Below are 25,520 nucleotides of genomic sequence, written 5' to 3'. Positions count from 1 at the left end.
CCTTTGTCTTTCCCCCTCACTGTCTCCTGCTCCCTGGCAGGTGATGGGGTGAGAGCCAGTAATTGCTCTAAGTGCGATCAATAAATCAAGGTAATAGAATTACATCTGCCGTTGCCATGTTGGGAACCGCTTGCCTGCTCTCTGATCTCTCTCCTTGATTTTGTTTTTAAGCTTCTGCAGAGGGCTGGAACAAATCAGGCTTCTCCGTGCTCTTGTAAGTGGCTCAGGGAGGGCCCAAGGGGGGCTCAGGTCCCTGTCCAGCATGTTCCCAGGGGCTGAGAGTCAGCCGAGGGAAGGCACCGTGTCCCTGCGGAGATTTACGGGCGTTTTGCCCAACGGCGTGCAATGTGCAGAGCACTCTGGGGACCGCGGGCACTCCGTGGCCTGGGGACAGCACAGCCAGGCACGGTGCAGCAGCCCTGGGGAGATGGAGCTGCTCTCCACTCCCACACAGGTCCCGGGAGGTCGGGGGATTACTTTCATCTTTCAGGTGGAGCTACCTGAGGGGGCTTTCTCTCAGGTTTAATAATTGCTTAAAGGAAAATCTCCATGGACAATGGCTGGATCGCAGCCTCCGGCGCTCCGCGGGTGGGCGGGAGCCCTGACAGCCTGTCGCTGCCCCACAGTGAGAACCTTCCAGGCGTTCCAGGTCGCCTCCCGGTCACCGCCGTACGCGCCCGCTGCCCGAGGCGGCCACCTCGAGCGGGCGGGGTGGAGCAGAGGGATCTCGGCGTGCATTAAACATGTCTAAACGGTGCCAATTTGATCTCCTCTGACTCCGCACCAAGGGAATCAGCACCATGAGCTCTCCGGCCCGGGCAGGATTAATTAGAACGCACGCCCCAAGCCTTGGCGGCACCGGGGCAGGAGCTGCTCCCCGTCAGCAGCCCCGGGCGTGGCTGCATCTGCCCACCACCGGCGGCACCGGGCTCGGGGGAAGGGACAGGACTGTCCCGGGGATGCGTTTGGCTGTCACCACCCCGGGATGCCGGTGCTGAGGATGGAGCCGCCAGCTCGGCACCGAGCGGAGCCGCACCGACGGGGCAGACACGGCCGTGCCCGAGCCTCCGGTGCCGCCAGCCCCGGGGCGGCTACGTATGGTTGTTCAACCCGCCTGCCCCGGCCAGGAGCGGCGCCCGGAACGGAGCAGCAGCCGCTCCCAGAGGCACCCCGGAGCCCCGGGTCGCTCCCGGTGCCACCGCCCATTCCCGCTGCCCCCGCCGGTGCGTGACGTCACGGCCCCGCCCCGGCCAGCGAGAAATGCCCGCCCCTGCCCCTCTCAGCCAATCACAAACCGGCACGGCCGATGGGGAAGAGGCGGAGCAGCCAATGAGACGCAAGGAGCGGCGCGCCGGAAGTGCCGGCTCCCGGTGCGGGGGCGGGGCCAGCGGGCGGGCTCTCCCGCTCCGCTCCCCACGCCCGCCCTCAGCCCCGGGCCCGGCGCTCCCCGCCCGGTGCCGGTCCGGGTCCGGTGCCGGGTCCGGGCCCGGGCTCGGGCTCGGCGTCGGCCTCGGCGCAGCGCGGCCCGGTTCGGTTCGGCCCGGCCCGCCACAGGGAGGATGGGGCAGCCGCGGCGGCCGGCGATCGGCAGCGGCCCGGCGGCGCCATGACCGGCGAGAAGAAGAAGAAGAAGCGGCTCAACCGCAGCGTCCTGCTGGCCAAGAAGATCGTGATCCGGGACGGGGCCGGCGTGAGCGCGGGGCCGGGGCTACCGGCGGGTGGAGCGGCCCCGGGGGGATGGCGGGGACCGGGAGGGGCCCGGGCGGTGCCGGTGTGCGGTGCGAGGTGAGAGCTGTCCCCGGCGGGCCGCACTCCCCGGACCGGCTCTCTGCACCCCGCCGGTGCACCTGCCGCGCTGGGCTGAGCCATGCCGTGGATGAGCGCTGCACCTGCCGGCTCTGTGCCGCTCTCCCGGTGCGCTCTCCTTCCTGTGCAGCAAAACCGCCGCGCGCCCGGACGGGGAATCCCTCACCGTCGTGCTCGGGCTGGATTTAAGTATCCTAGGATTTAAGTATCCTAGGCTGTCTGTGAACAGAAACAACTGTTTCAGAACAGTCTCTCGCTGCCTTTTCTCGAGTTTCAGATCCTGCTCAGCTGTGTGAGCTCTCTGAAATGCAGGATGTGGCTGCTGGAAGGTTTTTCACGTTAAGCTCTGTGTTTTGCAGCGACAGGGGATCGGGGAGCCCAGCGTGTACCACGCCGTGGTGGTGATTTTCCTGGAGTTCTTTGCCTGGGGGCTGCTGACCACGCCGATGCTGACGGTGAGTTTGTCTCCATGGGAGCTCTCCTGGGGCTCCTGAGTGAAGGTCTTAGCACAGGCCTTTCCTTGGGAATCTGTGGAAAAGGAATCTTTAGTTATGCAAAAACATTTAGACGTATTGCAATATAAAATGCAAATTGAATATACAGACAGCGCAAAGGGAATCACAGAGAAATGCTGTGGTGACATGGAGTAAAACTAGGGGGGATTCAGGTGATGAGGAAAGGCTCTCTGAGCCTCACCCGAGCATGCTGGAATGATTTATAGACCTGGGAAGTGTTAAGGACAGTGGTTTCCCATACTGGAAAGGACAGGCAGAGCTCCTTATGTAGAGGCATTGTTGGCAGGATATTTCCCCTTTTTCCTGGGTTGTACCCTTCCAGGTCTCTGGCTGGCAGATGATTACGGAAATGTTGCAAAAGTTGCTAGCTCTGACCTTTTAATTTTTGGTTTTGGTTTGTTTTTCCTCCAGGTCTTACACCAGACTTTTCCCCAGCACACGTTCCTGATGAATGGTCTGATTCATGGAGTCAAGGTAAGGAACATTCCTTCCAGGATTTCCTTTAAATCTGTCATCTGTGCAGGAATGCACAAACCATTATTATCCCAGTAATTTGCTGTTGTCAAGCAATATTTGGCCAGTTTGGGGGGTGCTGTGGCAAAAGCAAAAGGAAGGACACAGACATGGGGCAGCTTGTGCAGCTGATTTTACTGAGCAGGAGTGACAATGTGCTGCTTGTCAGCGTGGGGCTTCAGTTACACCAGCTGTGTGTTTCAGCTGGAAATATTCTCATCAGCATGAGATCAGCCCTGTGCCCATCTTCTGGAGCATAACAGAATGACAAATCTGAACTTTTTAGTAATAGAAGCTGAAACCAAGTGGCCTCAGTGACCTCCAGGCAGGAGGTGGGAATGTGCTGTGGCACAGAGAGTAGGAATGGGGAGCTTCTTGCACTAGACCAGCATTCCCAGAGCAGAATTGCAGGCAACAATAGTGAATGGTCCTGTGTTCTGACTGGGGAATCAGGCAAAACAGACCGTTCTTGGCTGTCTCTGGCAAGAGGATCTTGGAAAACAGCCACAGTAGGGTTTGCTGGGCACTCCTTTCAGCCCTGAAAGGCTCTGCCCTGCCTGCTTCGGGCTTGGGAGACATGGAAGGGCCTTGAATAATTTTATTTGTGCTTAATGGCCCTGGCTCTCATTGTGTCAGTCCTGTCTCCATCTACACGAGAAAGCTTTCCCCAGAACTGCAGCAGATGTTGCCATGGAGTTGTGCCAGCAGCACTCCAGGTCCTGGCAGGGCTGCCTGGGCACCCACACCATGGGCAGAGCTCTGCAGGGAGCAGGAGGGAGCAGGAATGCTCACTGGGGCCTTGCTGGTCAAGGATTTGTTTTTTCTTCCCTAAAAGGATGTGGGGAGTTTAATAAACTGCTCTGTTGTGACAGTATTGCTGCTTGTAGCAATCAGGAATGGGTTGTCTCTTCCTGTTGTTGTCGAAAGCTCTCACTGAGGGGTTTCTCTGTCCCCCTGTCTGTCTGTCTGTCCTTCCCAGGGTCTGCTCTCTTTCCTAAGTGCCCCACTGATTGGTGCTCTCTCTGATGTCTGGGGCAGGAAATCCTTCCTCCTTCTCACTGTCTTCTTCACGTGTGCACCAATTCCTCTGATGAAGATCAGCCCGTGGTGAGTTCACCCTCAGTACAACTCTGGGGTATTGAGGAGGGGAAGGAGCACGAGGCTGAACAGTGAGGGTTTGCAGATGCTCATTTTAGGGTGAGATGGAAGAGTCTCATCCATCTCAAGAGTGGAAGAGGATGCTCAGCCTAGAGACCGACTTGTCTGGTTTTGCTGGAGGGTTCAGTTGGGAATAAAGGGTTGGTCTGTCCTCTGTGCTTTTTCCCCTGCTCAGTGCATTATTTCTATTATGGAAAATAAGAGATAAAAGTTCAGAGGCCCTCAGACCAACTCTTCATGTTCCTGAGCCTCTTCTGGTGCACTGGAGGGACTGAGGGGAAAACAAGGGAGAGGCTCTGCTTCAGCAGCTGTGGACTGCAGTGAGGTTGCTCTCTAACTCTGCCTTTGGCTCTTCCAGGTGGTACTTTGCTGTCATTTCCATGTCTGGAGTGTTTGCTGTCACCTTTTCTGTGATTTTTGCCTATGTTGCCGACATCACACAGGAGCATGAGCGCAGCACGGCGTACGGCCTGGTAAGGAGCTGAGTCACCGTCCTGTCTTTTGGAAGAAATATCTGGGGCTTTGTAGGTCAAAGAGGTATAAAATTAGGGTGAGAGATTTAGGGACTAATCATACAGTCTCCCTGTCCTTCTATTTGGGATTTAACTCTGAGGGGGAGGCTGATCTCTGCCCACTGTGAGTGCTGGCTGTGTTGTATAAAACAGCCTGGCCTCTGAGCTTCTCCACACCAGGGAAGCGGGTCCTGTGGTCCTCAGTGTGATCCTGCACTTCTAGTAACTTTACTGACAGGACCATATGGGAATTGCTAGGAGAGCTTTGATTTCCCTTTGCTAGAGCTTAGCCCAGGTTGCACCAGGAGAACTTGTCACCTGTCTCTGCACAGATATCAGTGCTAGTTATGTCCATCAAAGATGCCAGAAGGAGTTCCCCATGGTCACTAGAGAGGAGGAAATGGGCTCTAGGAAAGAAGAGGCTGTAGGGATATTTTATGCTTCCAGGTGTCAGCCACATTTGCTGCCAGTCTGGTCACCAGCCCGGCCATCGGCGCTTACCTTTCCCAAGCCTACGGTGATACCTTGGTGGTTGTGCTGGCTTCGGGGGTTGCTTTGCTGGATATTGGCTTCATCCTGCTGGCTGTGCCTGAGTCACTGCCCGAAGAGATGCGCCCAGTCTCCTGGGGAGCCCCAGTCTCCTGGGAACAAGCTGACCCATTTGCTGTGAGTGACCCTGCTGCTGTTTTCCTGTGTGCTGGTAGAGCTTAATGTTTGCCTTAGTCCTGCTGATTTGTAAGGTGTTAAGCCCTTGGTTTGGCTGTCTTTGTACCTGGAGATTATTTGATGATATGAAGTCAAATTTAAAAACGTTTTTTCTCATTCCTGACCCCTTTCTCTGCAGTCCTTGAGGAAGGTGGGTCAGGACTCCACAGTGCTGCTCATCTGTATCACCGTCTTTCTCTCCTACCTTCCTGAGGCCGGCCAGTACTCCAGTTTCTTCCTGTACCTGCGACAGGTCAGTCTGGCAGGGGATGTAAAGCTCTGGGTGCAGGAAATCCCAGTCTATAAATACAGAATTACATGTCCCAAGGCAGCTCTTCTTGGCCAGTAGCTCACTGAAGTTGAAGCTGTAAGAAATAGTGACTTGTTCCCGTTCTCCTGAAAAATACAGAGCCTGGTGATTGCTCTGTAGGCATAGCCAGGGGCAAGGCCTGGCTTGGCTCTTTGCCTGGCCATCCTGGCTGTTCCACCTTCAGGCACTAAAAGGGGAGCCCAGTGATTTAAAACTGTTTCTTCAGCCAGAGGAAAATCATCTGTTTGGTTCCTGTGGCAGCCTAGAGGCTGTTGCTTGGTAATGTGCAGATCCCTGAGTAACAACATCAATAAACATGAGTGACATTGATGGAGAGGCTCTTGTCATCTGGTACAAATCTGCCTGAAAAGTCCCTTTTTGGTTTTTCCACAGGTCATTGGTTTTTCCTCTGAGACTGTAGCAGCCTTTATCGGTGTAGTTGGAATTCTCTCTATACTGGCTCAGGTGAGAAGCATTTTCTGGCTTGGTCTGAGCAGTCTGCTGTAAGAATGTCCAGAATTTCTGACATTCTGCTGAGTTGTCAGAACCTCTGTGGCCACACAAAATTTTGAACCATAGAAGATCTTGAATTGGAAGGGACCCATAAGCGTCATCAAAGTCCCTCAGGTTCCTGTCCTCTTGTCTCCTACTGTTTCCCTCTTTCTTTGCCCCTGCCTTGAAAACACCCAATTTTCTTTCCAGACAGTCGTGTTGGGAATTCTCATGCGTTCAATAGGAAATAAAAACACCATCCTCCTGGGACTAGGCTTCCAGATCCTACAGCTTGCCTGGTATGGCTTTGGATCACAGCCTTGGTGAGTGTTTACCCACATTTCTCTCCCTTTGTGGCCACTCCTGCCCTGCAGCAGAGAACAGGGCTGTGGCTGTTTCTCACAGCTGCCTCCTTCCTCCCTAGGATGATGTGGGCAGCAGGAGCTGTGGCTGCCATGTCCAGCATCACTTTCCCAGCCATCAGTGCCATGGTGTCAAGGAACACAGACCCTGACCAGCAGGGTGAGTACTTAGGGGATCATCTGATGGCAGGGAGGAGGGGGTTCATCCCAGCAGGTGCTGAGCTGGCACACAGGCAGGTTCTTGGCCATGGTGGTGGAGGGGTGGGCAGGAATATCTGTGCCAGCTGTGGAGTGTCACTGTACCCAGAGCAGTATTGACACTCTTATCTTTGACCACAGCTTTGCGAGGGAACTCCCAAGCCATGCCATGTGGGTGTTTGGTGTTGTCTCTCTGAGGCAGAGGAGGCTGCTGCATTTTGCCTGCATCTCCGAGTCCTCAATTAAATTTCAGTTCATTGGAAATTGTTGCTTGATGTGCCTGTGCTTATTTCAGTCTGCGAAGCAGCAAACCCAGCATTACTGATTTTTGTAAAACATGGCACTGAGCAAAGCTGCCCATCTGCAAACCCCCTCCTCTGCAGGGGATACATTGTCAGTCCAGATCCAAGTGTTTGATCCTGTCTCTAAATATCTCTAAATATCTCTAAATATATAAGAATCCTCAAATACAGTGAGTTTCTTTGGAGAGCTGGAGGCATATCCCCACTTCCTCACTCTGTCCTCAGGTGTGGTGCAGGGGATGATCACTGGAATTCGGGGTCTGTGTAACGGCCTGGGGCCAGCGCTCTATGGCTTTGTCTTCTACCTTTTCCACGTGGAGTTGAACGAAATGGCCGAGGTGGAAACTTTGGGCAAGGCCTCCAAACCCAACATGGCCAACCCTACGGATGAGGTACCTATTCAGCTTCTCACTCCCTTCGCCAGGCTGCGTCTGCCCTCATGCTTGAATTATTCCTGTGTCTCTCTCTCTCTACAGAGCAGCATCATCCCTGGGCCACCCTTCCTGTTTGGGGCATGCTCTGTGCTGCTGTCGCTGCTGGTGGCCCTGTTCATTCCAGAACACAACCTGGCACTGAGGTCTGGCAGCCACAAGAAGCACAGTACGGGGGCCCAGGCCCACCCCCACAGCCCACCAGCTGGGGGGTCTGATGGCAAGGAGCCCCTGCTCGAGGACAGCAGCGTGTGAGGTGGGACAGGGGACTCGTGGCTTGACTCCACATCAAGGATGGACTCAGCAGGAGTTTGGGGAGGGGGAGAGAGGGATCTGAGGTAACAGACTGTGCCACTAACAGCTACTGAGGAGGGACAGGGTTTCCCTTCGAGCCAAATACAGCCAGCTGATGCAAAAATGGAATTGTATCACCTGGTGCTGATGGAAAGGGGAGATATGGAACTGCTCCACCGGAGGGATAGTTCTGGAAAGCAAACCTGCCCTTGTGCGTGACCCCTGCGCCCCGTGGTGTGCCCTGCCAAACCCTCCTCTCGCCGGTCACGAAAGATGGAGCCAGCGTGGTCTGTGCTTGGTGGGAGCTCACTGAGCTGCCCCTGGAATAAAATATGGCATTTGCTCCATGCCCCATCCCTGATACAGCTGGTTCCTGCTGCTGGCCCTTGGCACCCCCTGCACAGTGTGCTGTGGTGACACACTGAGGGGACTGGGTGTGTGTGTGAAGCACAGGGAGTGGAGCTCTGAGCTTCCTCTCTGCTGGAGGGCCTGAGGAATTTGCCCATTCAGCCCCAAGTGAAACTTAGACCACAAAAAATAATTCTACTGACTTAATGTTCTGATGAAGAGGATAAAATGAACAAGTCGAGTTGCAGCTGATACATGGGGGCATGGGCAGGTAAGAGAAGGTCAACTACACGAATTACAAATGCTTGGATGGCCACAATGGCTGTGGTTTTGTTTGGTTTTCTTCTTGTCACTCTCTGAGGTGACATTTCCCTGTTGCTGCCTCCATGGGCAGTAGGTAGAAGGATCTTTTCAGAAATCTTTTTCTGGAGCTGTGAGGCTTGTTTAGGAGTTACAGTTCTCCGGAAAGCAGGGGAAACAACTGGACTGTACTGAGCACTTTGGAGATGCATGGTTTCCTGGGAGAAGGGTCAGAGAAATGACTGTTTACCCTGAGCACTTAGATAAAGCATGTTGGTTTCTCCCTGGGCTCCTGCCATCTGATCCTAGACCCAAAGAGTGTCCAGAGCTGGTTTGTGCTCAACCCAAGAGATCCTGATGGTGAAGGCTGTGTTGATTTGGATTTATGGGTTTGGATTCCGTGTGGCATTTCTGAGCCTGCTGTTGAGGCTTTTGTTTATGGAAAAGTGGCATTGCAACCTCTGCTGCAGGCTCAGCTCTGCTCAGAAAGAGCGGGAGGTGCTTGGAGTGCTGTGAAAGGAGCTGAGGCAAACAGGGAATGTGTGGTTGTTTACAGAAATGTGGCAGAGGGCAGGAAACAATTGTTCTCGTTTGAGTAAGTGAAAGTGGTGGCATTGAGCAGTTCTGGGAAGTAAGTACCAAACCGAGGACACTTCAGGAATCCTTTGTTAAGGGAATTGAGGGTGCAACAGCCAAACCAGTCTTGCCTTGGCTGAGGTCCCCTCACTGTGGGTTTGGGGAAGGTTACCCAGGGGGGAGCAGCCAAAAGGGAGGGAGTGCTGGCCCTTCACATCATAGATCTTCGCAGACATGTTATCATGGCTGCACAGCAGCAACTGCAAATGCCATTTGGTTATCAGAGGTGGGTATTTACGTGAAAGAGTTGACAGTTGGTTTTGCATTGATCTGGCCTGGTACCAGCTCCTGTGCTCTGAACTAGGAGCAGCTGGGACACGGGGGGATGCTGAGGTGGGTCTGGCTGCAGGTCTGGGGAGCAGAGCCAGCAGGAACTCCCTTGACCTGCCGTGACTCCATTTTTCCCAAGCTCCTTGTAATGACACTCCCAATTCCTAAACATTACCGGGATGGTCAGTACTGTGTGTGCATGGCAAGCTTTTATCCTGAAGGAAATCCCGTCACTTGCACTTCCAGGCAGCAGTTCCCCACCTCTGTGTTCCTCACAAAAATGCCTTTTTTAGATGGGACTTTTCCCAAGTCCTGGCAATCCATTGATTTACGATGGATTAAAGTGAGCTAAAGTAGGTTTTTCCCTCACACACAGATGACGTATAACACGGAATTGTTACCTCGCTCACACAGAGGCCCTCGGAGCTTCACGGGTACAATATAGCAACATGTTACAAAAAGACAGCATAATTTATATGATATAAAGTATATAGAGATATATTTTTTAAAGTCCTCTCCCTTATTGCATAGTTTATTGAAACTGATGTGTTTCTGGTCCTTTTCCCTCTCACCACCACTGCTGCCTGCAGCCTCTCAGCCTCTCCTTCCCCTCAGACCCTCAGTCCAGCAATCTTCCCTCCCCAGTCCCGTCCCTCATGATGTGACCCCTGAGGTTCTGGTGATGCTGATTTGTGCATCGTGGCCCTGGAGTGTTTTGATCCCTTTGTCAGCCCCCAGGCTGCCAGCAGGTGACTGCCAGGTCAGGGGCTGTGGCCTGGCTGGTGACCAGCTGTGCTGCCACCGGTGATGGCAGTGGCCACCAGGGGGGTTATGGCACTGGGCAGCCGGGGTGGGGATATGGCAGTGGGTGGATGGAGGGGGGTTACAGCACCAGGCAGCAGCAGGAACACTACAGGTGCCATTATCAACAGAAAGGTGGCTTGGGCTGGTGTGCAGACCTGGGACCAGAGGCTCTCTGAGGCGCAGGGGTGCTGGAAGCAAGCAGGGATTCCTTCCCACCCTATTGGGGTTCTCTCACCTGGTTCACCTCAGCGTGGTGCCTCCCCTTCCCTTGGCACAGGGCTGTGACCCCTGCACTGTTCTGCCTTTGTGTGACAGAGCAGGAGCTGGGCCAAGCGGTGCTGGAGCTGAAGTTACCGGAGCCGAATGAAGAACGACTTGTTCTGAAGGGCTGGTGCTTCTGCAGCGTCCCACGTGGAGGCTGGAAAGGCTGTGTGGAGCATTCAGCTAGTTTTGCCAATTTTTGTTACTTTATATGAAAATGCAACTTTTTAAAAAGGAGTCTTTTCTTAAAATCCCCTTGATCTGCTGTGCAGTGCCTGAGCCTGGCTGTTTAACATCGGGATTCCCAGGATTTGTCTGCAGGGACTTAAAATTCGGGATGGTAACAGCAATGCCCAAACACAAGGCAAAAAATCATCTCAATCACCTGTCTGCAGTCCTGGCATTAACGGCCACAGGTCAAGTGAGTTTCAACTGATCTTGTTGCATTGAAAACCTGAGTTACACCATCGCTTTCTCTTCTGCCATTAATTTTGCGAAGTAGTAACTTTTTACTTCCCTGTTTTTATTCATTCTCTGCACTCCAAAGGCTGTTGACAGCTGTGGTATCTTTGAAGTGTGGGCATGGGATGAGTCCCTGCCATTCCCTGGGAACAGCCCCACTTCTGCTCTTTCACAGTTCACCATCATGTGCGTTTGTGTGTCTCTTTTCTAAGCTAATGATAAAATGTATTTATTTCGGTTCAGGTTGTGTTTGGAACTGGCTAATCTCTCCCTCTGATGGATTATTTATTAAACTGCTGCTTTCCTGTTGTGTCGAAGGTCTCTGTCCTCATTCCTCTCCCTCACCAGTGGTACCAGGCAACTCCTGCCCAGAATTTAAATTCTCCATGTGATGATTGTAGGACAGGTTCGGGAGAGCTGGGTCGGGGCTGCCAGTCTTCCCAGGATGGGAAGCAGGTCCCTGGCCCTGCCTGCCCCACTGGAGCCTCCTCCTGGACTGGTTTTTAGCAGCCCTGACTCTATTGTCTTAATTTTCAGCCAGGCCTACTTTAGATCTTATCTGACTCATTTAAACACTTTTCAGTGGCTGAGGATGGTCCTGAGTGAACAATATGATTCCAAAAAGGATAAACACATCCAAGTCAGCTCTGGGATGGGAACTGGTGCTTGATGGATGATATCCTGGAAACATGAGCCATTACACAGCCTGCTGCTTCTCTACGTATGTCCTCTGGACTGGAGCTAGCTTTTATTTTATTGTTTACACCTTTAAATGAGAGAAAACCCTCAACTTGTCTTACTTGAAGCACAAAAGGCAGGATATTGTTGACCACCCTTCCCCCTCGCACAGTGGTTCCTGAGGCAGTGGCAAAGCCTTGTCCCTTCTGGTGTTGGTGGTGACTGCCTGGGGCTAGACCCCGACCCGAGGGGCTCCAGGGGTATCCTGTGCTGGAGCCAGCACTCGTCCCTTGGTGGTTTGTGTCTCCACACTGAACTGTTTTGTTTCCTGAGCAACATCTCCAGACAAAGTGTTGCCCGGCACGAGTCCCCATGCCTGCCCGGTGGGAGGAAGCACAATTTGCTTCCAGGAAAGGTGTTCAGGCTTCTGAGTCTGGAAAACCATCATTCCCTTCGTTCCTTCAAAGGCTTCCTGTTGGGTGGAAAACAGTCCTGGTGTGTAAGCTTGCTCCTTCCACCCTGTGCACGCAACCTGGTGATGTCCCTTGGCTGTGCCTGGGGCAGTGAGAGTTCCTGTGCTCCTCTGAGATGGGGGGAAGGTCTGAATCCATGGAGGAGACGTCCCAAGCAGGTGGGTTTAGGTGGGTCACTACTCAGAGGCTCAGTGAGAGCTGTCCTGGGGGTTCTTTTGCATCACTCTGAGCTGGGCCAAGTCCCTTGATCTGCCCCTGGCTTGGTGGCTGAGCCACTGGAACTGGCCCTTGTGCAGCTGGAGCATCACCAGGTTTCTGTCAGTTCAGTTTCCTCTGTGTTGTCCCCCTGTGTGGGAGGCCAGGGCAACTCCAGGCACTTCCAAGCCCCAAACCCGAGGAAGTGCAGCACAAGATGATGAGTTTTCTGGTAACTGTTAACCTCTTGAGGTCCAGGAAGGTCCAGGGAAGCTTCTTTTTAAGATAAGGTGGCTCCATACAAGCTCAGCTCTCATTCAAACTCTGATTCAGGGGGTTTTCTCATCACACCAGTGCCATAATCAGGGTTGTGGGAACAGGAGGTGAAACCCTGGCATGTGTGTGTCCTCAAGGTTCCCAGACTCATTGCTGGGAAGAGCCTGGCAGTGTGGGAGCAGTCCTGGCCATAGCTTATCCCACGGATGGGCAGGGAGGCTCTGGTGGCTGCTGGAAAATCCGGAAAGTGGCTCTGTTGACACAGGATGGAAGGAACAAAAACCCCAACATCATTAATCACCTGCTTCAGCTGAGTGAGCACATTTGGTGGGGAGTGTTTACAAAGCACTTCCCCTGCTCAGAGGCCTCCTGGACCTTCAGAGAATTAATGTTAGGACCTCCTGAGAGGATGCATGGCGCGCCCAGTGCCCGGAGTTGCCTCTCTGAAGAGTTCCCAGATGGGAAACGGCCAGGTCCTGCGATGACAGGGGCTGCAGAGCTGGGCAGGTCCCTCCCTCAGACCTTTGGAACTTTCCCTGGCCTTGGCTGCAGCCTGGCAGGATAGAATGGGGCAGAAACAGACTCATGTCTCCACAGGGAGCTGGGCAGAAGCGAGGGAGTGATGCCAGACCCAGTGTGAGACCCAGGACACTGAGGGCTCTGGGGCTGGATAACATTGTGTTCAACACCACTGTGCTTACACTTTTTCCATCTGTACCACAAGACCAACCCTCACAGGGACACCCACTTCCATCCCTGAAAACACCCTGCTCTAGGAATAAATGCACCCACTGACAGGGCTGACCATGGGTCCTGGCCCTGCATTTGGGGTAGGAACTGAGAGGACCCTTCCCACAACCATGTGTCCCCAGCAGCTGTTGGGGTCATGGAAGGGCTGGTTTGCTGGGGGCTCTGGGGGAGTGATGGAGTCTGCAAAAAGCAGGGATGGATCTGAGCCACATCCTGGGGTGTGGGTGCCTGTGCAGTGCTGCCTGGTGGGATGATGGGGGCTTCTGCAGCCATACGGGAACTCTTCGGGTCAGGGGCTTTCCCAGGTTTGGGGGGGCTGCTGGCTTGGCCCCTGGCTGGGTGTTGTGCAGGAGATGAACTTGGAAGAAAATCAGAAACCTCCCTCTGGAAATACCCCTTGGGCTGGAAGTTGTGGAAGTCCTGGGGCCAGGGCTCCTGGGGGCGGGTCCTACAGGGTTTAAGAAGAGTTGATGTCTGAGCTGGCAGCCAGACGGAGACAGCCCTGGCCAGAGGCACCCACTCCCTAGAAGGCGGGAAAGAAGGAAGGAAGGCAAGAAGGAAAACCAGCCCTGCTGCTGCCCTGTGGGCGATGGATCCAGCTCCTGTCTTTCTCTTCCTCAGCTTGCTGTGGGGATGCAATGGTGAGTGCCACGGAGCCAAAGGCCACCCCAATCCCCTGACCCACTGCTGCCCAGCCCTGCTGCTGCTGTTGCTGCTCTCCCTGCTTTGCCCATGGCACTGTGGCCCCAGGGCCCCCCTGTCACTGAGCCCTGACAGCCGCAGTGTCCCCCTGTTGCTGCTGTGGCTCCCCTGGAGCTGCAGCATGCTGGTGACTGTCCCCTTCCCTGACCCCGTGCTTTCCTCCTGCCCAGGGCGCCCTGCTGACATTCTGGTGGTGACACCACGGGAACCGCTGGTGCCGTTTGGGGGCTCGACAGAGCTGAACTGCTCCTTGGTCTGTGCAGGGGGCAGAGTGGAGTGGAGGGGGCTGGACACTGCCCTGGGGACCATCTCCTCCTTCCCCACCCACAGCATCCTGCACATCAGGCATGCCACCGTGACCACGGAGGGCATGAAGATCTGCGAGGGCCACTGCCACGGGCAGCACTACCAGAAAACTGTCACCCTGAAGGTCTACGGTAAGCACTCCCCAGCCCTAACTTCACTGCCTCCCCGCACAGCCCTGGATCCCCGAGCAGCCCCCTCCCTCCCGGCCTGTGCTGTGCTGCGCTGCCAAAAATCACCCTTATCGCTGCTACCCCTCTGCAGCCCTCCCGGACACGCTGAGGCTGGAGGCAGCTCCCCACACCCTGCGCCAGGGGCACCCTGCCAAGCTGAACTGCTCGGCCGTGCACCTGTACCCCATCGAGGGGGTGGCCCTCACCTGGTACCGGGGGCACCAGGTGGTGGAGAATACAGACTTTGATTACGAGGAGACCGACGAGGAGCTGTTTAACATCGTTTCCATCCTGTCCGTGAATGGGGCAGAGGTGGTAGAAGGGGTGGAGTTCAGGTGCGAACTGGTGCTACACGTCGGGCAGGAGACCTTCACGCGGGTGGCATCCCTGGGTAAGTGCCAGGAGGGGGTGGGGACCCCAGCCCATGTGTACCCCATCCTCTGGAGCCACCCCCACTGCCCCGTGCTGCTCAGAATAGCTCTGCCAGAACAGGAGCAGCTACTGCTTCTGCACCATTCATGAATTTCCCACCCCCAGCCCTGTACCTGTCCCTGCTGCCAGTGCCTGTTTGCTCCCATTCCCTGTGCTCAGGGGTGGAGGAGGTTGGGGCTGCAACGAGGTCACCTGTGACCAAGGCTGCCGTGTGTTCACAGCTGTGACAGAGCAGCCAGTGGTCACCTCCACGCGGAGCCCCAGCACAGCCAGGCCCATGGCCACCACAGCACTTCCCCCAGAGCTGAGTGTTCCTGCACATGATGCCACCACAGCACGGGAGCACAACACTGGGACCACCCTGGATCTAGCTGCTGTCACCAACCCCCCCTCCACGGAGGATACTGTGTCCTGGGACCTCATCACAAGCAGCGCCACGGCACGTGCAGCCACCACCACACTCCCTGGCTCTAGCACGATGGGGACAGGGCCATCTTTGGGGACAGTGCCCGCCTGCAGCCTGCATATCTGGTCGCTGCCTCCCACCGGGATGCGAGGCAGGGCCCTGCGCATCGAGTGCCGCGCCCAGTGCACCGGGAACGCCACGGTGGGCTGGCTCCAGACCCCTGCAGCCCTCTCACAGTACCAGCAGGAGTCTGCAGGCAGCAGCTCCACGCTGCAGCTGGACCGTGCTGAGCCCTGGCACCAGGGCCACTACCAGTGTGTCCTGCGCGGCCACCGCGCCCACACGGCCAGCCTGGAGGTGACGGTCGTGGATGGTGAGTAGTGGTGGTCTGTCCCCTCTGCTCTGCTCTGGCCCCATCGCTTGGGTAGGGCTGCCTGCAGCCCCTCGTGTTGGTGCCATAGTCAGTGCTGGGGGGGATTCGCTCACCCTTCGGCATTTGCTGCCCTGGGCAGCATCAGCTGCAGTAACAGCTCCTTGTGTCTGCAGATTCCTTCAGCTCGAGCCCTGCCATTGTCATGGGGACAGCAGGCTCGCTCTTGGGGCTCATCGTGACTGGTGCCGTGTCTCGACGCCTGTGGAAACGGTTCAGATCTCGGTAGCAGCTGTGCTAGGAGTGGGAGCAGCCGATGGATGAGCCCAGCCCTCCAGCCGTGTCCCTGCTGTCCCCCTGTTTGTCGCTGGCCTCGCCCGGCCCCTGGCCGGCAAGAAGGAGCAGGAATGGGAGCAGGAATGGGAGCAGGAGTGGGAGCAGGAATGGGAGCAGGAGTGGGAGCAGCTGTCTGCGGCCGCCGCGGAAGGCAAAGGCTGGAAGGGCAACGAGCAGAGGCGACACAGGGACGGGGCCAGGGACGCTCCCGGGACTGGATCCCCTAGGTCTGGCACCGAACACTGGGCTCGGTCCGGCGCTCGGCGCTCCCGGCACTGGCGGATGGGCGGGAGCGCGACGGCCGCTCGTCTGTCACAACAGAAGGTTCGAGGCAGCCCCGGGGCGAGCGTGGGCTCTGCAGGCGGGTGGGACCGGTGCTCCAATAAAGGGTTGTTTCTGTTCGAGCCCTGAACAAGTGTCCTTTGGGCCGGGCCGGGCCCGGTCCCGCGAGCCCTCACCACACCCCGGTCAGCGGCGGCGTCCGCTGCGCCCGCCCGGTTGTCAAGGGCGGGGCATTTGCCCGCAATAAACATGGCGGCCATGGTGCCCGCCGCGTTACTGCTGACAGCGCAGCCCTTTGCCCGTACTCAAAATGGCGGCCGCGACCTCGCCCAATGGCGGCGTTCTCCCGTCGCCTTCCTGCCCACCGATTGGCTGCCAGCGTGCAAGATGGCGGCACAGAAACTTCCGGCCCGGGCGGAAGCGCGTTCCAAGATGGCGGCGTACGAGAAGCGGCGAGCGGCCGCCGCCCCGGTGCCGGCGGGAGGCAGCGGGCTGGCGGAGCCGGGGCGGGCAGCGCCGGGGGGCGGCGGGCTGGCGGAGGGCAGCGCGGCGGAGTTCCTGCTGCGAGCCGGCGTCACGGCCATGGTGCGGGAGGCGCTGCTCAAGGTGCTGGAGGCGCGGCCCGCCGAGCCCGTGTCCTTCCTGGCCGAGTACTTCGAGCGGCTGGTGCCGGTGGAGGCGGCGGCGGAGCCTCCGGGGCCGCCGCAGCGCCTGGCCAGGGCGCTGTGGTACGTGTGCCTGGCTCATCATTCGCACAGGTGCGGCGGGCGGCGGCGGGGGGCGGCGGGGGCGGGGGGCGAGGCCGCCTCTCTGTGTCTGTGCCCTGTCGCGACAGGACGGCCTTCGACAGCAACGCCGGCGCGGCCTACGAGGTGCTGGGGTGCGGCGGGCGGCGGCGGGCGGCGGGCGTGGACGGGCGGCTCTACAGCGAGCTGCTGCGGCGCATCTGCCAGCGCGGGGCGGCCCCGGCCGAGGCGGCGGCCGAGCTCCTGCGCCGCGTCCGCTGCCGCGACCACGAGGCCGTCCCGTTCGACGTGTTCCGCTACGGCGTCCTCACGTGCTGCGTGCTGCTGGAGTTTGCGGCCAAGGCCGACGCGCTGTTCGCCGTGCTGGGCGCTGGGGACTCCGCGGACACCCGGCTGTGCCAGGCTGTGCTGCGGGCGCTGGAGGACGCGCTGGGCGCCGGGCACGGCCCGCGGCCCGGCCGCTACCTGGAGGCCGGCTCCAGGCTGGGCCCCGACAGGCTGGCACTGGCCATGGACCAGGCGCTGCAGGAGAGGAAGCTCAGCTCCTCCATGAGCAGGGAGGAGTTCCTGAGGAAAGCCACCGCCCTGTTCATCGCGAAGGTTAAGCCCGTGGAGTGACGCCAGGTGGGAGCAGCGCTGGCTGCAGCCACTGCCGGCCCTGCGGGGCCCTCCTCCAAGCTGGACAGTGAGCACGGGGAGTTGCTTGGGTGCTGGCTGGAGAGCCTGGGTCTGTCTGACAACAGATTCCCAGTTTCCATGCTCTCTCCCCTGTTCTGGTGGTGCCCAGCAGCTCCGTGTCTGCTCATGGCCTTTCACTGACATGGCTGTCTGGCACAGCTGCTCTGGGAGATCCCTTTTATGTGTTATCCAGGACTGACATGGAGGCTGTGACCTGCGGGGCTGCTTTGGGCAGTGAAATGACCCAGAAGGAACCAAGTGTGGGGCTGGGCTGTGTCTGCACAAGGGCAGCTGGGGAGGGCTGAGGTGGTTTGGGATGTGGAGTGGAGGGTCTGGATGAGACACATCCCCTTCCCCCGGGACCAGCTGCGTGTCAGGCCGGGGGTTATTTATTGAAACTTGTCTGATCATTATTTATACTGTTCAATTCTTGGTTTGCTGTAAGACATTAAAGCTTTTTATTATTTTTTAGTGGCCAGTTTCTTACCTCCTGGCAGCACGGAGTGCCAGGATAAGCCGTGGCAGTGCCCAGATCCCTGGGGCAAGCTCCGTGCTCAGGGGCTGGTGTTGGCAGCAGGTGCAGAACTGTGGAGCACCTGAGTGGAAGAGCCGGTGGGAGGATCCCGCAGGCTCGGGATGTTGTGTTGGGCGGATGTTCTGCTCCCTGCAGGCAGGACGTGGTGCGGGTCTGGGTGAGGCTGCGGGTGGTGGCTCCTGACGCAGGCACAGCTGACGGGATGTGACACAAAGGGAGGTGTGAGCCGGAGGTGCCGGAGGCATCGTTCCACTGCGGCCGAGCCGGGAGCATCCTCCGCTCCGGTTCCAGGTGCTGCCGTGAAGTGTCACACAGCTGTGGCACCTGCAGGCTGACCCGGGGCTGCTGTCCAGGCCGGGAGTCAGTGTGCTGGGGAGCCCCGGGGCGGCTGCCAATCGCTGGGCTCGCTCGGTGGGACGGTGCGACCGGGAGTGCTGGGAGCACCGGCAGGGCCGCCCCGCCCCTCGCCTGCCCCGCCCCGCGCTCTGATTGGCCAGCGGCGCCCATAGGGGCGGGGCCCTCGGTCACCACGCCCCTCACGGGACTACAGCCCCCGCCGTGCCCCGCGCGGCCCCGGTCCCGCCGCCCCCCCGCGCCCCGAGCGGCCGCTGCGCCCCCCGAACCTTCCCGGTACCCCAGCATGGCGCGGCCCCCCGTGCCCAGCTCGCAGAAGGCTCTGCTGCTGGAGCTGAAGGGGCTGCAGGAGGAGCCCGTGGAGGGGTTCCGGGTCAGGCTGGTGGACGAAGGGGACCTGTACACCTGGGACGTGGCCATCTTCGGCCCCCCGGACACCCACTACGAGGGCGGGTACTTCAAGGTGAGCGGCGGGGGGAGCGGGGAAGGCTCGGGGTGTGGGGGGAGATGGGGCTGGGGGAGCGGAGGCGGAGCAGGTGGTGTCGGGGGATGTGCTGGGTGTTATGGGAAGGAGTTTCGGAAGGGGTGAGACCCTGTGAGGGGGCTGTGGGCGAGGGAGGGTGTCTCGGGTGGGTGTGGAGGTCGTGACAGGGCTGCTCCCGGGCTTGGGAGGGTGTTGAGGGCCAGGGAGAGCTGGGTCTTTCGGTGGACACCTGGGGGTCCCTGGGGCTTCGGGGTGGTTCTGGGAGGAGGACGGGAGCTGGTGGGCAGGTGGCTGCTGCCAAGCTACTGAGGATTCCCTTCGTGGTGAGGGGTATTTGGTCCCCTTGGGGGCTCTACCTCGACCACCCCTCCGGTCTGTGGGTCAGGACGGTGGGTTCCAGGTCGCTGATGTTCCCTGTCCTGGAGGGGATCCGGGGCTTTGCCACCAGACCAGAGGGAAGAGGTGAAGGTCCTTCGAGTGCAGACACAGACAGCCCAGGGTGGGAGCAGGGAACTCGGTAGGGAGTGAGTGCTGTGGCTTGGTTTGGGGTTTGATGTGAAAGAAGATGTTTGGTGGCCTGACTGCACAGCTCCCCCTCGGCAGGATGTGTGTGTGCTCTTCCCAGGTGTTGTGCAACCTGGGGTAGCTGTTTTCTTCCTCTTTCTCATCCTCCCTCCTCCACTGAGCTCTTGTGTTTTCATCCTGTTGCTGTCGGGGTGGGGATGCACAGGGTGAGTCACCCACGGTTAGCTGTGTTTGTTTTCCCGGGCTGGCAAAGCTGATGCTTCAGAGCCAGTTTCCATCTCTTCACTGAAGTGGAGGGTGTTTTTCCCATAGCATTTTGCCATGAGACCCTCTAAACTCTCACCCTTTCAGCCACTCATGCTCGTGTTGTGTGCTTGAGAGCTTCCAAACTCAGCACTGAAAGTGCTGGTGGGACTGTGCATAAGGGGAGGGTGGAGGGGCCGAGCCTTCTCCAGCCTGTGGGGACACTGTCCTGTTTGTACATGGCAGGGTGGGGTTGTTGCTGTCCAAGCCCCTTTTGGCATTGCTTTGCCTCGGCCAGTTTTGTTCCAATCCCCTCTGACACAACAAAGGGGATTATTCTGCGATGTTCAGCTGTTTGGCCAGAGCCCAGCTTGGGGCCAAATGTCACTGCCCTGCACTCCACACACACAGTGCAGCCCCCACTGCACTTTTCCCTCTTCCCACCCTCTGTCCTGTGCCATGGATCCAGTGTCTGGATTCTCTTGTACACAAACTGAGGGAACAAGAAATGTTCAGGGAGTTGTCATGTTGAGTCTTGATCTGGAAGTTTGCTCCCAGGGCCCGGAAACAGCTGAAAGCTGAATCAGTCACTGGGATGTTGTGCAGCCACAGAGGGAGAAATTGCCCCCATCCTCTTGGATTCCTGGTGCTGGTGGGTTGGGGCAGCAGCTCTGGGGACTGTGGGATGTTGCTGTAGGTCCCTGTGCCCCCTCAGGCTTTACTCAGAGTTAGCCTATCTTTGCCCGACTTCAGCCCCTCGGGTTTAGCGGCTGTGGGAGGAGCTGGTGGTGGCTGAGTGTCCCTGCTGGAGCCCTGGGCTGCAGCCTGAGCTTCATGTGATTTTATTTTTAGCCCCCAAGCTGCGCGCTGCGGCCAGTTTGGACTGGGTCTCTTTTCAGCAGTGACAGGCTATTTTTAGATTCAGTGTGTTAATCAGAGCACCAAACACCTGATGCTTCCTTTCCGTGAGCACTGAAGGGTAAACAGCCTTTTCTCCAGTGGCATAGCCATGGTGTGTCCCTGACAGCAGCTCAGGGGGGTGACCCAGACTCTCCACCCAGGCTCTCTGTGCTGCTGCAAGGGTTGTGCTGGGTTGGCATCACAAGCTCCCACTAGTTCCTCTGCACTGGGGAGCACCAGGTTAGCACTGGTGGGCCCTGCTGGAGAGGAGAGTATGGGCAGGATGGTGGGGAAGGAGCTGCTGCTCATCACAGCCCCTTTGCTCACACCCCTCTTTGTGACGAGAGTGCGCTCCTGGGGCCGGTGTCCATCCTGCCTGCAAGGCCGGTGTCCATCCTGCCTGCAGGGCCGGTGTCCTGCCCACAGAGCTGGCTGGTGTGGCGGCTCTGTCCCAGCAGGAGGTCAGCTGGGCTTGGCAGAGGTTCCTTTTTCCCGGAGCTGTCAGAAGCTCTGTGGTTTCCGTCCCTTCCTTCTCACAAGCTGGTGTTCATGTCTCCTTATTGTTCCCTTGCAGGCTCGTCTCCGGTTTCCCATCGACTACCCTTACTCTCCTCCTGCCTTCAGGTTCCTAACCAAAATGTGGCACCCCAATATCTACGAGGTAGGTCCCTTGGGACAGCAAGGAGGCTCTTGAACGGGCAGTGGGCACGTGTGCCTCTGTTGGGACAGCACCGGATGCAAATGCCAGCCTTTGTACTGGACACTCAGTGCCTTTGGTGATGACTGCCTGGCACAGGGAATGCCACTAATGAGCTTACGACAGCCCTTTGCTGTCCTGGCACAGCTTCCAGGTCAGCCAGGCTTTCCAGGCCTGACTGCTCCCACGCTTGGGGGCATTGTGTCTGTGCCAAGAGCAGCCGCAGGGCAAGCGACATGCCTGGCTCTGGGGCCCATGCCGAGGGCACAGCGTGCTGGGCATCGGGTAGCCTGACCTGCATGGTGCTGGCAGTCATGGGGTGCTTGTCCACTTCTGTGTCTCTCCTTTGGGACTGAAGGGACAGCTGGTATCCCCTCACCTGGCTTCAGCCAAAGGGAAGAGCGAGTGAGGAGATCCTGGGACAGCAACTCCTGAGGATCCTATTTCTCTCGTGCTTTCAGACAGGTGACGTCTGCATTTCCATCCTCCACCCACCCGTGGATGACCCGCAGAGCGGGGAGCTGCCATCGGAGCGCTGGAACCCCACCCAGAACGTGCGGTGAGCGCTGGGGGGGCTGCAGGCAGGAGGCTCATCTGAGAGCAGGGATGGGAAAGTGGGAGGATGGGGACAGCCTCCTGCTCCCAAAGCCTGTGGGAGGTGCTAGGGGCTGTTGAAGGCTCTCAGGCTGTGGGCTTTGCTGAAGAACAGCCAGAGCTTGCATGTGGATGAGTGTAAGCCCAACAGCCCGTGTGCTGCTGTCCCCTGCCTGGCCTGTTCCCCTTTGCTGGGACCTCTCTTGCTGTGGACAGCACAAGGCTCTCACAGCCCTTGGATAGGATGGCACTGCTGGGGTGCTGCTGACCCACCTCGGCTCTGACCTGCTCATGTTTGTCGATGCCAGAACCATTCTGCTGAGTGTGATCTCACTGCTGAATGAGCCCAACACGTTTTCCCCAGCCAACGTGGATGCCTCTGTGATGTACCGCAAATGGAAGGAGAGCAAAGGGAAGGACCGGGAGTACACGGACATCATCAGGTGTGTGCCTGGCAGCACTGGCTGCTCTGGGATCCTGTGGGACACGGGATCTGGAGGGCTGTGGTGCAGAGCTCTGCCCTCAACCCCTGCTTCTTGCCCTCCAGGAAGCAAGTGCTGGGCACCAAGGTGGATGCTGAGCGGGACGGAGTGAAGGTCCCCACCACGCTGGCTGAGTACTGTGTGAAGACCAAGACTCCCGCCCCAGATGAGGGCTCAGACCTCTTCTATGATGACTACTACGAGGATGATGAGATGGAGGAGGAAGCAGAGAGCTGTTATGGTGATGAGGATGACTCTGGCAATGAGGAATCTTGATGGCCTTCTGGCATTGCAAAACTTACTATAAACTACTGAATTTTACCTCAACTAGGACAAACTGGTTTGAATTTAGGATCTGTCAGCCCTGAAATTAACTCTCTACCTCGCAGGGAGAATGTTCTGCTGTTGCAAAGGAAATCCCATCGCTGTCTTTGTAGGAAAAAATAAACCCCTTGTTTTATAAAGTTCCTAGGGGGGTGGGTGGAGAGGGGGAAGCTGTGTTGGGGTGTTCACAAAGCCACAGAAACTGGGGTGCTGGTTGCTCTGCCTGGTTGAGGAGTAACAGCCAGGCCTGGTGTTGGCTGTTCCTTGTCCGGGTATGTTCAGCTCCTCTTCAGCCCCATGGGGTAGAAACAGGTTGGGAGCTTGTGGGGTGGTGAGTGGTTGCTTTGGCGGGGGACAGCATGTGAGTGCTCTCTTGGCTTACAATACCTTTTAGGGTTCACCCTGCGGCTCTCTGGGGAGTCCCCACAAGACTCTTCTGCCTCCCCTGCCCATGATGCTGGAGATGTGTTCACAGGGAGCAGGGTAGGCAGTGCCAGGGCATGAGGGAGGATGTGCCTGGCAGTCACCAGCGCTGGAGGTATGGGGATGATCTGTTTGTGGTTTTTAACTAGCTGGGAGGGACAGGGTCATGCTGAATCTTTCTGCTTCTGTTTTTTTTTTGGACACTATTTAATAAAGTTCTTCCAGGGAAGGGCTGTGATACACAGGTGAGGCTCTGCCTGGTCTGTGCCCAGGCTCTGGGAATTTTGTGTCAGACATGGACTGGCATAGAGCAGTGGGTGGATGGGCTGACTATTCTCCTGGGGCTACAGGGCAGCTGTGGCTCTCACAGCAACCCTCTTTCCACCTCTCAGAGTGGGCAGAAGGGTGTGGGTGGGGTTGCATCTGGCCTGGAGAGCATCTCTGCTCTTGCTGGGCAACAGTCAGTGCCTCTGCCCTGGAGCTGTGGCAAACACTCTGTCTCTGCCTGTGCCTGGAGCCCAACCCTCCAGTGCTGCACGGGGAAGATGTTTCCCTGCTCTGCAGGCAGCAGACCTGCCTGGGCAGTGCCTGGCTGTGCTCAGCGGCAGCTGACGGGTGCCCGATGGGTGCCCAGGGCCCCACGGCTGCTCTGATCCCAGGTGGGTGTGCCCTGAGCCCAGAGATTGGGACCAGCTGGGACCTGTGAGCTCTGGAGGCTGCGGGGAGCCCTGGACTCTGCCGGCGCCTTCTCCGGCTGGGATGGGGTGAGCAGCCCTGCTGCCAGCACCTCGGGGCCAGGGCAGGGATGAGGCCCTGGCAAAGCGCCTGCCTGGGGCTCCTGCCCCTGCTGCACAAAGCTTGTCAGAGGGGTAATGAGCAAAACTTCCCCCGGCTGGAGTCGTGCAAATGGGATCAGGGCTTGAGTGACACCTGCGACTGCACGCGGCGAGGGCATGTGCTTTATTGCATTAGGAAATGAGGCTAAAAGGTGAATAGGATTATTGTCGCTTTATTCAGGCCTGGCAAATGGCTTCCAAGGTCACCCGGCCGTCATGGAGCAGCAGCCTGGGCTGCTTGTTCACAGCCGGCCCCTCCTTCCTCTCCTGGGGGTCTGCTCTGTGCACCCCCAGCAGCCTCCCCCACCCATATGGGCAGGAATCACCATGCCCGTGTGCCCTCTGCCTTTTCTGGCTCTTTGTGGCCAGTTCCCTCCCCAGTGCTGGATGCTGGAGGCCAGCCGGATCAGGACCATCTCCTCAGCCCCAGGGTGCCATGGGCGCCATACTCTGACTAATTTCTGCACCACAGGAGCTACATTTGCAAATCCCCCCAGCGCAGGGGGAGCAGGGCCAGTGGATAGGGGTGGGCGGGACATAGGGAAAAAACACTTGGGGAGGAGCTGGCAAATCCCCGTGGAGAGCATGGTGGGGACTGGCGCCTATGGCCCCATTGTTTTGGCTTTTCCTGCCCCCCTGCCCAGCACCCCCAGCCTTCAGTGTTCCACTGTGTTCCCATGGCTGATTTAGTCAAGAGTTCACTCTTGGGATGGAGAAGAGTTGGAGACAGAGCTGCCGTCCTGCAGAGGCTTCTTTGCCCCAGCTGCCTTGTTGGTTACTGCCTGCCCAGCCCCTTGGGGTTATCAGGCAGTTCCAGCTGGGCTGGAGCCGGGACGTAAGGCCCAGCACCCCTGTCCATCTGAGACTCCGCTGTCCATCTGAGATCCCGGGGCTTCATCCCGGACCCACGGACCGTGCTGTCCAGCTGAGACCCCGGGGCCAGGTTCGCTCCCTGCACCTCAGGCTCCCCCTGACCATGGGCTGTTAGCTCTGCCGAGGGCCGGAGGGGGCTGTGGGACAGGGACCGTGTAGCCGGCCAGGTCCCGGTGTCCGGGACGGCTGGTTTGTCCTGGCACCGGCCCCGCGGTGTCCGCAGGAGCCATTGTCTCTGCCGGACTCCCTGCGCTGAGGAAGCGCTGCCCGGTTTCCTTCCCACACATCCCGCTGTGCGGGGGACCTGCAGGCGGCCCTGGCTCACCCCGTGTGCCCCCGGGAGCCTCCGGGAACCTCCGCGTGCCTCCGGCACCGCCGTGCCGTCTCCCTGCCCTGCTCGGGGACCTTGCCTGAGCGGGCACCCGCTGGCTCCCCCGTGACTCTGCCCACGCTGCGCCCCGAGGTGCCACATGGCATGGGGTGTATGTGGGTTCCGGTGCTCCCTCGGTGCGTGCGTGCCCCGGCTCGGCAGGGACGGACACGTGCAGACCTGCTTGACCCCCCCGTGCCTCCGCCGTCTCGGAGCCGCGCGGGGCAGCGGCAGCACCGGAGCACCCCCGGGACCCCGGCCCGGCCCCGCCCCTGCCGCGCCTCCCCATTGGCTGTCCCGCCGGTGGGCGTGGTCTTGGCGGGACTGGCACGAACCGGCTCTGCCCGCGGGGCCAGGAGGGAGGGGAAGACGCTCAGGGTGATCTCCTCTCTGATTGGTGG

General features: G+C 58.3%; 4 protein-coding genes and 1 long non-coding RNA gene across 7 annotated transcripts; 4 read left to right on the top strand and 1 right to left on the bottom strand.

Moving 5' to 3' along the window:
* Positions 1-1,369: 1,369 nt before the first annotated feature.
* Positions 1,370-10,996, top strand: LOC146426233 (solute carrier family 71 member 1-like). Its single transcript, XM_085040415.1, has 12 exons — positions 1,370-1,690; positions 2,166-2,261; positions 2,733-2,795; positions 3,814-3,941; positions 4,351-4,465; positions 4,952-5,170; positions 5,349-5,462; positions 5,913-5,984; positions 6,222-6,334; positions 6,436-6,533; positions 7,099-7,265; positions 7,350-10,996. Exons 1-12 carry the CDS (start codon positions 1,607-1,609, stop codon positions 7,557-7,559), a joined length of 1,479 nt encoding a protein of 492 aa, XP_084896541.1. The 5' UTR covers positions 1,370-1,606; the 3' UTR covers positions 7,560-10,996.
* A 2,089-nt stretch (positions 10,997-13,085) lies between these two features.
* On the top strand, positions 13,086-15,860 carry MADCAM1 (mucosal vascular addressin cell adhesion molecule 1). 2 transcript variants are annotated; one of them, XM_085040416.1, is made up of 5 exons: positions 13,086-13,692; positions 13,924-14,190; positions 14,321-14,620; positions 14,883-15,440; positions 15,614-15,860. In XM_085040416.1, the coding sequence occupies exons 1-5, from the start codon at positions 13,641-13,643 to the stop codon at positions 15,724-15,726; spliced, it is 1,290 nt and encodes a 429-aa protein (XP_084896542.1). In that variant the 5' UTR covers positions 13,086-13,640; the 3' UTR covers positions 15,727-15,860. The 2 variants fall into 2 exon arrangements, with proteins under 2 accessions (XP_084896542.1, XP_084896543.1); XM_085040417.1 differs by having other exon boundaries at positions 13,090-13,692; positions 14,084-14,190.
* Positions 15,861-15,877: 17 nt separating this feature from the next.
* TPGS1 (tubulin polyglutamylase complex subunit 1) lies at positions 15,878-17,946 on the top strand. The gene is made up of 2 exons (XM_085040422.1): positions 15,878-16,813; positions 16,891-17,946. The coding sequence occupies exons 1-2, from the start codon at positions 16,305-16,307 to the stop codon at positions 17,417-17,419; spliced, it is 1,038 nt and encodes a 345-aa protein (XP_084896548.1). The 5' UTR covers positions 15,878-16,304; the 3' UTR covers positions 17,420-17,946.
* On the bottom strand, positions 17,907-19,873 carry LOC146426230 (uncharacterized). Its single transcript, XR_014846228.1, has 3 exons — positions 19,721-19,873; positions 19,082-19,271; positions 17,907-18,208 (listed from the first exon to the last, which is right to left on the bottom strand). It is a non-coding gene; the product is annotated as an uncharacterized LOC146426230 (long non-coding RNA).
* Positions 18,276-23,280, top strand: CDC34 (cell division cycle 34, ubiquitin conjugating enzyme). Of its 2 annotated transcripts, none has more exons than XM_085040434.1 (5): positions 18,276-18,831; positions 21,095-21,181; positions 21,679-21,776; positions 22,120-22,254; positions 22,359-23,280. In XM_085040434.1, the coding sequence occupies exons 1-5, from the start codon at positions 18,655-18,657 to the stop codon at positions 22,567-22,569; spliced, it is 708 nt and encodes a 235-aa protein (XP_084896560.1). In that variant the 5' UTR covers positions 18,276-18,654; the 3' UTR covers positions 22,570-23,280. The 2 variants fall into 2 exon arrangements, with proteins under 2 accessions (XP_084896560.1, XP_084896561.1); XM_085040435.1 differs by lacking the exon at positions 18,276-18,831 and adding an exon at positions 19,871-20,272.
* Positions 23,281-25,520: the final 2,240 nt, after the last annotated feature.

This window comes from Lichenostomus cassidix, chromosome 28 (genome assembly GCF_008360975.1).
Source record: "Lichenostomus cassidix isolate B80296 chromosome 28, HeHo_3.0, whole genome shotgun sequence".
NCBI classification, from domain to species: Eukaryota; Metazoa; Chordata; class Aves; order Passeriformes; family Meliphagidae; genus Lichenostomus; species Lichenostomus cassidix.
This window is presented reverse-complemented; position numbering and strand designations above follow the sequence as displayed.

Excerpts from the sequence above, each read along its gene's own strand:
- TPGS1 (XM_085040422.1), top strand. The coding sequence starts at position 16,305 with ATGGCGGCCATGGTGCCCGCCGCGTTACTGCTGACAGCGCAGCCCTTT. Across the intron at positions 16,814-16,890 it reads CTGGCTCATCATTCGCACAG|GACGGCCTTCGACAGCAACG; the intron begins GTGCGGCGGGCG and ends CTGTCGCGACAG.
- MADCAM1 (XM_085040416.1), top strand. The coding sequence starts at position 13,641 with ATGGATCCAGCTCCTGTCTTTCTCTTCCTCAGCTTGCTGTGGGGATGC. Across the intron at positions 13,693-13,923 it reads CTTGCTGTGGGGATGCAATG|GGCGCCCTGCTGACATTCTG; the intron begins GTGAGTGCCACG and ends CCTCCTGCCCAG. Across the intron at positions 15,441-15,613 it reads GGAGGTGACGGTCGTGGATG|ATTCCTTCAGCTCGAGCCCT; the intron begins GTGAGTAGTGGT and ends TTGTGTCTGCAG.
- CDC34 (XM_085040434.1), top strand. The coding sequence starts at position 18,655 with ATGGCGCGGCCCCCCGTGCCCAGCTCGCAGAAGGCTCTGCTGCTGGAG. Across the intron at positions 21,182-21,678 it reads GGCACCCCAATATCTACGAG|ACAGGTGACGTCTGCATTTC; the intron begins GTAGGTCCCTTG and ends TCGTGCTTTCAG. Across the intron at positions 22,255-22,358 it reads GAGTACACGGACATCATCAG|GAAGCAAGTGCTGGGCACCA; the intron begins GTGTGTGCCTGG and ends CTTGCCCTCCAG.
- LOC146426233 (XM_085040415.1), top strand. The coding sequence starts at position 1,607 with ATGACCGGCGAGAAGAAGAAGAAGAAGCGGCTCAACCGCAGCGTCCTG. Across the intron at positions 1,691-2,165 it reads TGATCCGGGACGGGGCCGGC|CGACAGGGGATCGGGGAGCC; the intron begins GTGAGCGCGGGG and ends TGTGTTTTGCAG. Across the intron at positions 2,262-2,732 it reads TGACCACGCCGATGCTGACG|GTCTTACACCAGACTTTTCC; the intron begins GTGAGTTTGTCT and ends TTTTTCCTCCAG.